This window comes from Mangifera indica, chromosome 20 (assembly GCF_011075055.1).
Source record: "Mangifera indica cultivar Alphonso chromosome 20, CATAS_Mindica_2.1, whole genome shotgun sequence".
NCBI classification, from domain to species: domain Eukaryota; kingdom Viridiplantae; phylum Streptophyta; class Magnoliopsida; order Sapindales; family Anacardiaceae; genus Mangifera; species Mangifera indica.
Genome location: NC_058156.1, coordinates 666881 through 679253, shown reverse-complemented (window position 1 = coordinate 679253; position 12373 = coordinate 666881). Strand labels below are relative to the sequence as shown.

At 36.0% G+C, this 12373-nt stretch overlaps 3 protein-coding genes across 8 annotated transcripts; 2 read left to right on the top strand and 1 right to left on the bottom strand.

Annotated features, from left to right (window-relative positions):
• Positions 1 to 378: 378 nt before the first annotated feature.
• Positions 379 to 1832, top strand: LOC123204116 (protein LURP-one-related 17-like). Its single transcript, XM_044620675.1, is given in 3 exon segments — positions 379 to 716; positions 1335 to 1467; positions 1470 to 1832. Coding segments are annotated over 3 exon segments (714 nt in total). The 5' UTR covers positions 379 to 398; the 3' UTR covers positions 1733 to 1832.
• Positions 1833 to 2553: 721 nt separating this feature from the next.
• On the bottom strand, positions 2554 to 7185 carry LOC123204127. Of its 5 annotated transcripts, XM_044620690.1 has the most exons (7): positions 7050 to 7185; positions 6726 to 6918; positions 6189 to 6512; positions 5593 to 5748; positions 4927 to 5267; positions 4082 to 4553; positions 2554 to 3285 (listed from the first exon to the last, which is right to left on the bottom strand). In XM_044620690.1, exons 2-7 carry the CDS (start codon positions 6901 to 6903, stop codon positions 2987 to 2989), a joined length of 1770 nt encoding a protein of 589 aa, XP_044476625.1. In that variant the 5' UTR covers positions 6904 to 6918; positions 7050 to 7185; the 3' UTR covers positions 2554 to 2986. The 5 variants fall into 5 exon arrangements, with proteins under 5 accessions (XP_044476625.1, XP_044476624.1, XP_044476626.1 ...); XM_044620689.1 differs by having other exon boundaries at positions 6726 to 7125; XM_044620692.1 differs by lacking the exon at positions 2554 to 3285 and adding an exon at positions 3292 to 3795 and having other exon boundaries at positions 6726 to 7144.
• A 240-nt stretch (positions 7186 to 7425) lies between these two features.
• On the top strand, positions 7426 to 11777 carry LOC123204128 (serine/threonine-protein phosphatase PP1-like). Of its 2 annotated transcripts, none has more exons than XM_044620696.1 (4): positions 7426 to 7977; positions 9838 to 10397; positions 10756 to 10833; positions 11381 to 11777. In XM_044620696.1, the coding sequence occupies exons 1-4, from the start codon at positions 7800 to 7802 to the stop codon at positions 11390 to 11392; spliced, it is 828 nt and encodes a 275-aa protein (XP_044476631.1). In that variant the 5' UTR covers positions 7426 to 7799; the 3' UTR covers positions 11393 to 11777. The 2 variants fall into 2 exon arrangements, with proteins under 2 accessions (XP_044476631.1, XP_044476630.1); XM_044620695.1 differs by having other exon boundaries at positions 7432 to 7977; positions 10621 to 10833.
• The last annotated feature ends 596 nt before the right edge of the window (positions 11778 to 12373 follow it).

Here is a 12373-nt window from a genome sequence, read left to right as displayed (position 1 = left end):
CCAAAAAGTGACAATTTTGGTTTTTCCTGGATAAACTTAAAATAGCTCCCATATATATTTTTTTGTCGTAGTCATCAGCATGGACCTGGCTCTGGTTGAATGGCCAACAAGCCACGTACTAGAAGTTAAACTGGCACCAAAATTCGATGGAAACAGCAACAGTAAAGCTCCCTTGGTTTTCACCCCCAGCTTCTCTTTCTTGTCATCACTGCTGAAACAAAGAAACACGACCTAACTCACAATCAAACGTGGACATTGGAATCCTGGACCAGGCAAATGTACCAAAGATTAAGCATACACGTGCCACATGTTCTAACGTGAAGTCGTCTAGAATACCAGCCAAGACCCCAGTTAGGTAAAGCTAGCTATAAATATCTATCTATCTGGATTCTGTTCCCATGTCCTCTTTAGGCAGAAGGAAAGATAAAAAAATGTTTCTTTTCTTGAAGTCTTTGTCAAGATCAGTCCATGATGAAGAACACACAGAAGATGAAGCAGCTGCTGAATTCAAGATTGATAATATTGATCTGAATGATCACTGCACATCGTTGACAGTTTGGAGAAAATCGCTTATAACAAGCTGCAATGGATTTACGGTAATCGACACAAATGGAAATCTTGCTTATCGAGTCGATAATTACATGGGAGGACGTCCTGAAGAAGTTGTTCTTATGGATGGCGCCGGGAAATCTCTCCTCACAATGCGACGTCGAAAGGTAGTCTAATATAATATATATATTAATTAGAATCTTAGTTAAGAGTTTCAATAGGAGCCATTCTGGCTTCAAACTTCACCTTTTTTTTCAATTTTTCTTTTCAATTCATCCAGAATGGTAGAACGGAATCCTTCTTTGTTGAAGGAGTAATCTGGGAAATGGATTTTGAAGGAACGTTTTAAATTAAAAAAACTGATTTAGTGTGAAGATTTAAACTCATGTTACATAAAAACAATATTAATTGGTTTATATATTAAAGTTTAATCTATCACAGTTTACCATAGGCTGTTTTGGGTATCATAGGCGTTAGATCCGCTGTTTGAGGGAGGTGCGTTGCCCATTTAGTTGTGGGCTCGCTTTGATAGCATATAGAATTATATTGAATTATAAGTTTATATTAAAGATTAATCTATCACATTTATATATCATTCATTTATATTGTTTTTATTTTCGCTTACTTCTCCAACAGGCTAAAATCCTACCCAATAACTGAATCAGAATTCTAAATACTCTGTTTTCCAGTTTGATTATTGGTTTGAATACTAGTTTGGTTCAGTTTAGTTTATTTTCTTGTAAGACCCCTAAATTTTATTAAGTGGGTTAGCATTTGGTTTGCAGAAGCTGACGATAGTCCATAGCTGGCTGGTTTACAAAGGAGAAGGGGATGATGATAATGATGATGATGATGGGTGTGGTAGAGATAAGTCATGGAAGAGGCCAATTTACAGTGTCAAGAAGCAGAAGGGCATTCTTCAGGGAATCGAAATGTGCTAGCGCATGTGTATCGAGGAGCTTCAAATAAAAGATACGCGTATGCAGTTGAAGGTTCTTACGCACAGAGATCATGCAAAGTAGTAGATGAAAGGAGAAGAGTGGTGGCTGAAATCAAAAGGAAAGAAGCCACAATTAGGGGGGTTTCTTTTGGGGTTGAGGTCTTTGTTTTGATGGTACACCCTGGTTTTGATCCTGGATTTGCAATGGCTTTGGTTTTGTTATTGGATCAAATGTTTTCTTAGATTTGTAGGAGGACCTTCTTCTATATTTCTTGTAAATTAATTTAATTTTGTAAAATTGAAAACAAAGAGAAAAAATGAGCAAACTCTATTATTCGAGCTACGTCCCTTAATGTCACATTTTATAGGGATTATTGAATTAGTATCATTAAATCCTTTCGTTAACATAAGTCATTTGTCTTGCATTCATCCACGTTTCATCGAGTGATCGTGCTAAATATTGATAATGATATTAACACCAATGAAAAGTTTATTTCAACACTGATTGAATTTGATATAGAAAAACAAAGATACAATAAGATTTTTAAATATTTTAACCGAACCCATATCTTGATAGGTATCGTTATTAGATAAACGTGTGCTCCCAGTACTATGGAACCATAATTACTCTTCAATTATAATTAAAAAAGTCATGAAAATGGTTTTACAATGATAGAAAACTATTATTTAACGTAGAAGAGTTTGTGCAACTAATTGTCTATTCTAAGTTTCAATGTTGCTTATAAACAAAATGACTATCTTGCAAAAAAATAGACCACAAACGAGCAACTTTTCGATGAATATTATCCTAGTAGAAATTGGAACAATTTAATTCAACATTTTATTCGTTTGGTTTGATTATGTCATAGCTATCTAATTCAATTAGGTTTATCATTCGATGAACTGCATTTCTGATATTGACCCAAAAAAGAAACTGTCAAAATTGGACAAGTTCATTCTAGTCAGAAAATGCTTGGGATCACTTGTAATAAACTGGATGTCAACAGATTTTCCTTACGAACTCATCAGGATATGCAGTTGTAATAACACACAGAAACAGAGTGTGATTGCACGGACTTTTCTATTGCCTCATCCAATGTTCTACACAAGGCAAAGAATTTTCTACTGTTTTTCTACAACTTTGCTTTAATGTTACAACACTGGAACCCTGTCTGTATAAGGAGAATCCTTACAACAATCCCCTTTCATCTCCTGTGACATCCCTTATTACTATTTCATCTCACCTGGAATCCGATATGTACAAGCCAACCATTTCATCAATCTGCCCTGTTCCTCCCCGTATCTCAATCCACCGACATTATTTTATGCATTTTGTGTTGACTGTTGCAAGCCTTATCCAAAACTTGAGAAGGCAGCAGCGGCATCATACATGACTGCTGCCTCAAATTGTCGGTAGTAGAATGTTTTGTTTCTACAATTGAGTCCTAACTGATTTACTGGGTGATGATCTACTAGATCTTGGGGCGGAGCAATTTATTAGTCCTTTTCTGATACTACTGTACTGGTATGAGATGGATTCTTCTTATTCTCCATCGTACTGAGCTTAGGCCTCTTAAGGGGCGTTATCTGGTTGATACCTCTTCTCACCAAATTGCCAGATGCTGATTTTGAAAACTGTGTAATAAATACTTCAGGTTTCTCAAATGATTTTGGCTTTCCAGCCTTCATAGCCTTCTGGCACGGCTTCTTTGGCCATATTGGCTTTTGTCTCAAGGATGGAGCTGCCATGTCACACAGAGTTTGAGCAGCAGCTACAACTCTTGGGCAGTGTCCAGCTGTCACAGACAATAACACGTCACAAAATTACAGATGAAAGAAAGCCAGGGAAACATCTCTTTTAAACGCAACTTTTGTTAAATCTATCAAGCTATTATAGAACACAATAAACAAAATTGATTTCTCAAGGATTTCAGGTAAAAGGCCAGATAGAAAGCTCTTATCAAAGCCACACCATCAACTATATTACCCTCTTCAAGTAGCAAGTTTCATGTAGAGCATGGCACACCTCCTGGTCTAACTTAAATGGAGTAACCAACTTCCAGTAGATATAAATTTCATGCTAGCTAGATTAAAGTTCATACAGAAATTATACCAAGGAGAAATATACTAAATTTCATTTTCAAGAAAAAAGTTCATGTTTGCATGCCCATGTGCATGCCATGTAAAGAAAGAAAAAGCGGAATTGATAGACAGGTACATTGATACAGAGGTAGTTGGGATATTCAAGTTATAATTTAAACAAAGCTATAAGAAATGGAAAATCTGATTCTGCTCATCTCCGGATTCTGCATTTTCATGAAAGCAACATCTTCATTAAAGCCAAAATGATAAAAAAACAGCACTCTGAATCAAAGAGGGGAGGGATGCTGGGGATAATCTAAATGGACAGACTTACAATATATCAAATTTCATAGGCTGAAACAAAAAATGAAAACGAAAAGCCAGCCTTCAATTTTTTTTTAATTGTGATTACTTCAAGAGGGTGTGGGTATAATATAGGTATGCACAAACATCCATACAATGGGAAACAACAATAGAAATCTCATAAGTGAGTCTTCAAGAAAATCTTACCAGGATTAAGAAGAGAAGATTTGAAACCTGTATCAATAGATGGTGAACCCCACTCACACCAGGGAGTGCTACCAGATGTAGATGGGGGAACAAGACTCTGATCATAAGTGAGCAACTCCAAGTTTGTAAAACAATCAGTTGAAGCCCCAAGAGTCGCACTACTATCTATTCTAGCCCATTGACCTTGGCATGTGCTTCTACTTGTTAAAAGCTTAACTGCATCAGAATTGGTTCTACAGTTCCCATTATAAGTATGTGACCAAGGAAATGGTGGCAGGCTAGCCCTAGAAGAAATGTGCTTGCCTGAACGTACATCAGAATTGTTTCTTGAAGATGCTGAAGGCTTGGCTGCATCCAGAAGCAAGGCCTCCAAATTCTTGGGTGGAGGAAGTGCCAACTTTTCCAAAATAACTTTTGGTTGATATAATGGAAAATAAAGGTTCGCAGCAGTTCCAGGCTTGTCACAACACTTCTGGATGATCAAAAATAGATGAAGACTACCATCAATGAAAAGAAATAATGATGGTAAACGGAAGGACAGATCTGATTCCCTGTTGGTAGAACCCCGGAGGATCACTACAATGGTACATCCACTAATGGATTTTTTTTGTCCTTTGTTTAATATACTACAAATGTAAGTATTAACCAATCATTAATGGATTTATGGGTTATGAAATGGATAATGTCCGACAACTAAAAATTTCACAAAGTTAAAAAGCATTTTAAAGTTTCCTAGAATACTCAAGTCAGATCAAGGTGGATCATAATATAAATGATTATAGTAAATAAGTAAAAATAAAACTAAACCACCCATTCAAGACCCCAGATCATTTCTCACGACAAACCTTGTTGCATGATGACAGATTTGGTGTGCAGGAATCTCCTTTATCAACATTGACACCACCTGATACAGATGAAATGGAGTTTGGAGTACAGACAACTGGTTTCTTGTTGGTACAGCTATCCATCTCAGTAAAATTTTGGGACAGAGGAGTCTTTGCAAGTGGAAGAATAGAGCACGCCTTTCTAACTGATTGCACAAAATTTTCATTCACATTTGTTGCTTTTTTCCCCTTGTCATTGCCTAGACTAGGACACTTGTAAGTGCCATCAAGGAGGTCTCTCAATAACAAATCATCAACATGTTTTGTGATTTCATCAATATCTGACTTCAGACCATATGCTCCTGACATTGATGTCCACACATGAATTTCAGTAATAAGTAGCATAGACAAGAACCAGTTTTAACAAACAAGAATTCTTATTGCAGCTAAATTGCACAAAAAAAGGTGTTTTCCTCTTAATAGTCTAAGACCTTACAATGCGTTATCTCCACTATTTGCTTAAATTATGCAGGCAGAGAGCACAATCTTACAGCAGCACAGCAATAAATAAATCTTGCTTCCTTTTCATTAATGTTTTATTCATTTATTTATGTTGGCCAATATGCACTAGTTGACAAATCCATGCACAAAACATTAACAAAAACAGTTTCTACATTAATCTCATACCAAAAAAGCTGTTCCCTCCAGCAGCTGAACAGAAGCTCACCAAACCAGCCTTCACAAATAAGGAATCATAATTGCCTTTCATAGAATTTTTGAAATTTCTCTTATCACTTCGCTTGCCATTAACATTGCTCTTTTGTTTCACAATTTGACTTTTCTCTATAACATATAGCTCCAAATAGAAAAACAGTATGCAATTAGTATAATTACAAACAAATGGCAAAGGATATAGTAACTTAACATTTTAACAGTCTTTGAATATTAAGTATGATGCTTAAACTCTAGAAAAAACCACATCTAGACCTAAATAGCAATAAAATATGGAACAGAGCAACTTAAAAAGAGAAAAAAACAAATCTACTAATTTACAGCAGTGAGCTAATTTTGCTTATTAGCCGGTTAGATTCAAAATTAAAAATTCCTAAATATATGCATACATAATTGTAGGAAATTTTGCAAATATGGAGATTCAGGTAGTACTACTACATCACAAAGATAATCCCTTGAAGAGGGATTAAACATTTTCTGCTCTAATCAACTAGATAATCACGTAGTTCACATCAAATAGATTTAATACCTCATAAATAAAATAAAACTACCTAGAGGATTGCATTTTGTAGTCGGATAAGGTTCTACATTAACGGATATATCCTTTATGTCATCGACTCTAGTTGAACTCATGTTATCTTCTGATTGAGTCATGCGTGGTCTCTTTGAGCATCCACTACTACTTCTAAACATTTTCCCTGGTTTTCGTTGTACTTCAGACCTAGAAGTTGAAGGACAACTGGGGCTCCTATTTTTAAGCTGTTCAGATGAGTCTCTGACAAGACGATTGGGTAACTGATTATCATGTTTACGAATTTCAGTCGCCTGAATCTCATCCCATGTTGACTCCGAACCATTAACAGTACTTGTCGCATCTGCCGGATAGCATAACATATCAAGTATAATCACACTTCAGGAAAAATAACACATTTAACTGTTAATTGAAGCAGAAGAGTCATGAATAAAATATTAGATTAAACAGAATGCAATATCCATTTGATATGCTCACAATTATAAATCTAACCAAAATCAAGTTAAATCACAAAACCCAAAAACAACTGCAAAAATTAAAAGTTGAAAATTTAAACCTTTTTGTCTAAGAAAAGTACTACATCGTTCAATCGAAGACTTCGCAATAATCGAAACACCGCGAGTGTTCGACTCGCAAGCGACGACCTCGTTGACTGTAACACTAGCTCTGCCGAAACCATCAGATCCTATGAATTTCGGAACATCCACCGGATATTCAAGCTCCACCGCATCCATCAGCGGACAACGCAGCTACAGCAACAATACAACAAATTATTATAATTAACATGAAATCGAGCGTGAGTATTGTGAGAGAATGAGAGGCAAAATGAGAGAGAAGTATGAAATAGAAGAGCCGAGAGTTCGATGAGCATGGCTATTACGGCTATCGAAGGAGAATTCCGGATTTGAAAACGAATTTAGGGCACGAAATCTGAAGAAGGATAAGTACTTATAGTTTTCGGAAAATGATTGATGTGTGGCCTGGTATATTCCGGTGAGGTAGACCTCAGCGTAATCCAGATGGCTGAGTGACTTGCTCTTTTGAGTTACTGACGTGGCAGTACGCCAAAAGAGGAGCAATCTCCAGCATTTCAATATAGATAAGCTAAAAAATGGAACCAATTATATACCTCCACGTTTCGTGAATAATTTTTGCCTACCAGAAATATCCATCTTGTCCACGTGTAAGTGCTAATGACTGGGTAAACGTAGGAACGGTTCATTTCATTGTACAATTACAAACGCACGTGCAATGCGCATTCTCCCTAATTTTGCAGATTGGGGCCTCCAACAATTTGCCGGGGCTCTCTCTCTCTCTAAACGCCCATTCCCTGTCTTCCTCTTTTTTTATGTCCGTACCGTACCATTACCGTTGTTGCACGACGTCGTTCTGCCTTGGTGTCGATTTGAATTGGCACCAGAACTCCGTCAAGTCCTCCTTCGAGCGGGAAACGGCGGCCACCGATTTTCTCTTTAAACTGCCGGATACTCCTGGTTTCGTTACCGGATTCTGTTAAATCCCATACGAGATATTTTTGTAACCGTTACAATCTGATTTTTATTTCTTTTGTAAAGTAGAAATTTTTAGGGTTTCCATTCTTGAGTATTGTGTGATTGTTTTGTGTTTGTTGATGGATGAGAGTGTGCTTGACGATTTAATACGACGTCTCCTTGATGCGAAGAATGGGAGGACGACGAAGCAGGTGCTGCTTACAGAAGCTGAAATAAGGCAACTTTGTGTCGCCTCCAAAGAGATCTTCCTTAGCCAACCCAATCTGCTCGAACTCGAAGCCCCTATAAAGATTTGTGGTAAAATTGGAAACAGGATTTTTTTTTTTTTTCTAATTAGCCATTATTTGTTTATGCGGTTTGAATAATTTGTGTTTTTTTTTTCCAGTTGTTCATGAATTTGATTTTATTTATTTTTTGCAAATTTGTGTATTTGAATTTAACAGCAAATTGTAGCTTGCTAATGCACTGATTAATTGATTAATTATATTTTATGGGGCTATATTGAAGTTGATGTCGGTGACTTGATGCAGCAGGTGTTTGTTTTCAAGAAATTGCTTCTGTTAATAGAATTGGTTGAGCTGATTAACTGAGGTTACAAATGGTAAATTACTATAAGTAATCCCGAGATATAGAACTGGTACAGATGGTGCTAAAATCCTTTATCAACATTTTAAAGTTGATTATTGAAATAAAGTGCTGTGAAGTTGCTTTGAAGAGACATGATGATTGAATTGGTTTGATTAATATAAGAATTGGCTTGAGTGTTTTGAGTGATTATGTTAAAAAATCATAAAATTCCAACATGTGGGTTATGTAGGATGGCTGATGTACATCTTTTGATTATATTTTAGGTATTGTGTCTGTGATTTTAACATGATACTTAGGCATCATTTGTACAGTCTCTTATTATTTATTTCAGCACCCAATAGTAATTCTATTTGGCTTGCAATACATATGTTAGTTTAATTTTGGCCAATTGGGTGACTATTAATGTATTTTGTTCCGGCATATACCATCAAAGTTAAATGTATGCTGTCTTATTTCCTTATTCACTCTTAATTTGGAAAATAATGTCCTATCCTTGATTTTCAACTTTTGTCGCTTAGCACACACTCCACGTGCACTTACAGAAGAATTAGGACAATGAAATCCATTCTGTCTCCCCTTTCTCCATAGCTTATATATTTATGGGGGATCTTTCCCTTGTTTTCTGGAGAAATCTTATACCCCCTTTCTCAGAATTTCTTTCCTTTGCTTGAACTACATTGTGCTATGATGGTGCCTTGATTTACTTTTGTTTTCTAACAGTAAATAACTAAACTAGAAACGCTTGAAAGGATATAAGCCTAGTACATAGAGAATATACAATTTTGCTGCATTAATACTATTACATAGAAGGTAAGAAGTAAATAAAAGTAAGCAACAACTGGAACATAAGGAAGAAGCTTTTTACCTGTTACGTGGAGCATCTATTATTCACAGTGCATATTTGAGCAACATACGAACAGACGTGTTTTCTGGCAAATCATGGTTCGAACATCTGATAAGTTGAGGGAGGTTGAAGTGATGACACTGGAGAGGGAAGAGAAAGACTTGTGAAAATTCAAAGAAGAAATTGTTTGATGAGCCGTAAGTTTTGATTATTACATTGACAATAGAGGTGGCCATAGATATGGAAATATGAGCATTTATCCCAAAATAGTTGAGGTTGGCACTGGAATGAATGGTCATCCTTGTCCATTTTCTTATTGACAGATATGAGATTTCTACTTAAGTAATGTGCGTGATGAAGAATGAACCTGAGTTTCAAGAATATGATCACATAGTAATAAACTGTTTTCTTTACAAGGGCATACTTCTTTTGTACGATATTAATTCTAAGAGTTTCCTGTGGAAAGCATATAAGGCAATCACTACTTTACAAATTCTGTTTTCTTGGCCCATAATTGTGTCAAAATTTGGCACATATTTGTTTATGGGGAACAATGGGAGATTTTTTTTTCCTTTAGGAGAGCAATTCCTTCTCTCTCTTTCTTATGTTAAAAGAGCATGTGATATGCACACTTTTGTATGTTTATGCGAATAATACGTTTTTATTTGCTTTCTTGAACTTCCGCCTACTTTATGACTGATAAGGTTTGCATTTTATGTTGGCAGGAGATGTCCATGGTCAGTTTGGTGATCTTCTACGATTGTTTGAGTATGGCGGGTATCCACCTGCTGCAAATTATTTATTCCTGGGGGACTACGTTGATCGTGGTAAGCAGAGCATAGAGACTATATGCCTACTTCTTGCATACAAGATCAAGTATAAAGAGAACTTTTTTCTTCTTAGAGGAAACCATGAATGTGCTTCTATCAACAGAATATATGGTTTCTATGATGAGTGCAAGAGGAGGTTTAATATTCGTGTGTGGAAGACATTTACTGAGTGCTTTAATTGTCTTCCTGTTGCTGCTCTCATAGATGAAAAGATCCTTTGCATGCATGGTGGGTTATCTCCTGATTTGAAAAACTTAGATCAGATCAGGAATATTGCTCGCCCTGTCGATGTGCCGGATCAGGGCCTTCTCTGTGATCTCTTGTGGGCTGATCCTGATAAAGATATTGAAGGCTGGGGAGAGAATGACAGAGGTGTGTCATACACATTTGGAGCTGACAAGGTTGCTGAATTTCTTGAGAAGCATGACCTCGATCTTGTCTGTCGAGCTCATCAGGTAATGTAACTCAAGTGTTCTTTTCCACTTTTGCTGCAAGTTTTCTTGCATGGAAGGGGGATTTGTATTATCTGAATCCCCTTATTAACTTACATAAATACCTGTTTATTACTCATTTTCATCTCATCATAACCATCTTTGTCTCTTGCCCTTTATGCAAGCATGTACTGATTCCTTATCTAAAGTTCTTCATTAGTGTTCTTATATGGGCATGATTCATTAGGTTGTGGAAGATGGTTATGAGTTTTTTGCAAAACGGCAGCTGGTGACCATATTCTCTGCACCAAACTACTGTGGTGAATTTGATAATGCTGGTGCCATGATGAGTGTGGATGATACATTGACGTGTTCTTTTCAGATCCTTAAAGCTTCTGAGAAGAAAGGGAAAATTGGATTTGGCAACCACATGTTGAGACCGGGAACTCCACCTCATAAGGTAGGAAAGACCTTAGTTGCTTTATAACACATAAATTGAACTTATGATCACAGTAATGACCTCTTTAATTAGGTTGGATGCCGGACATACCATTCAGATTTCATGTAACCATGCTAGGATTAAATTAGCAACTTGCTCAGTGATTCACAGTTAAAAGTTGAAATATCTTTGGGTATTGTCCTTTGGAGATTATGTAAACGAATGTTGACTTAATAGTTATGGGTGTCAGTCAATTTTGGAAACATAAATTTCAGTCACCTGAGCATTTGGTTTCATTCATTCTGCCGCATTTTATTTTGGTGACAATTGATGTTGCAAGGATTGGTAGTCAGCTGGGTTGGTTGTTACACCAAAGTGGTGCTCTCTAAAACAAATGATTGGCATAAAAAATGCTAATATGTTACATGTTTATCACTTTTACCTGCCTATTCAGAACAAATAATGACATTTTTCAATTCTTTTAAAAGCCCTCTTCTTTACCAATTTGTCTGCTCTTCACTTTGGAACCAATATTTGATGTGTCAATTTTTGGAGTGTCTATTTTCAGGGAAAAGGATGATTTATCTGCAGAAGCTCAAATCATATGATCTGAAGTGCATAATGAATGGAGTCATTATATTTCATGTCTGAGCTTGAATACATTTTTGTCATTCTGCTTGGCCTAGCCAGTTACAGAGCTAAACTATCAAGCTCTTTTGGGCACTGAAGGGGAAATTTGAAGACAGAGTAACTGCATGATTGTGAAAATAGTTGATTCACGGACGACAATACAACTTTGGGTTTCTGTTTTCTATAATGTAAAATGGAAGTCTAACTTCACTTTGCTGATTTGCAATGGGTGTAAAATGGAAGAGATACATAAATATCTTGACACATTCAAGATTTTATGGCATTATCGTTTATGATGAACTCATATATTGTTTTTTAAAATTATTTTTACCACATTTCGGTTTTCAGTTAAGATCTATATTCGAACCATGTAGGGATGACAATGAGATGGGGAGGGGTCAAATGTCCTAATCGCCATCTTTGTTCCCATAGGGGAAACTTTTCCCCATCCCCGATATCGGGATGACAAGGAATTTTCGTCGCTTTTCTGCAAGTAAAATTTATTTCTTCATCTCCACGAGAAAAATTTTTTTTTTTTTTCATTTCTATTGAAAAAATAATAAAATATTTATTATGTGTTTGAGTATATTTATAATCATTCAAAATGTTTAAGAGTGTGTCAATATTTAAGGATTTAGGGGATATGTAGGAGAGAGGATAAACTGGAGATATATTTATCCTTATCCTCGTCTTATCCCCAATTACAGGAATTTTAGTTATTTTCATGCATGTCCCTATCCCTATCATTGTTCCTATTGAAAGATCCCTTCCTGTTTGGAGAAGGATGGTTTAGGGATCTAGTTTGGCAAAATGAAATGTTATCTCATCAAGGTTATTATGTGATATAATATAAATAAAAAATAACATATATTTTATGATATATCAAAAATTGATATGATACTATGGTCATATCGTATAATATGGATTAATA

Coding starts and splice junctions, on each gene's coding strand:
- LOC123204127 (XM_044620690.1), bottom strand. CDS start 6,903: ATGGATGCGGTGGAGCTTGAATATCCGGTGGATGTTCCGAAATTCATA. Junction 5,268..5,592: donor TGGAGGGAACAGCTTTTTTG/GTATGAGATTAA, acceptor CATCAATGTCAG/GAGCATATGGTCTGAAGTCA. Junction 3,286..4,081: donor ATCTTCTCTTCTTAATCCTG/GTAAGATTTTCT, acceptor TGTCTGTGACAG/CTGGACACTGCCCAAGAGTT.
- LOC123204128 (XM_044620695.1), top strand. CDS start 7,800: ATGGATGAGAGTGTGCTTGACGATTTAATACGACGTCTCCTTGATGCG. Junction 7,978..9,837: donor AGCCCCTATAAAGATTTGTG/GTAAAATTGGAA, acceptor TTATGTTGGCAG/GAGATGTCCATGGTCAGTTT. Junction 10,398..10,620: donor TTGTCTGTCGAGCTCATCAG/GTAATGTAACTC, acceptor ATGATTCATTAG/GTTGTGGAAGATGGTTATGA.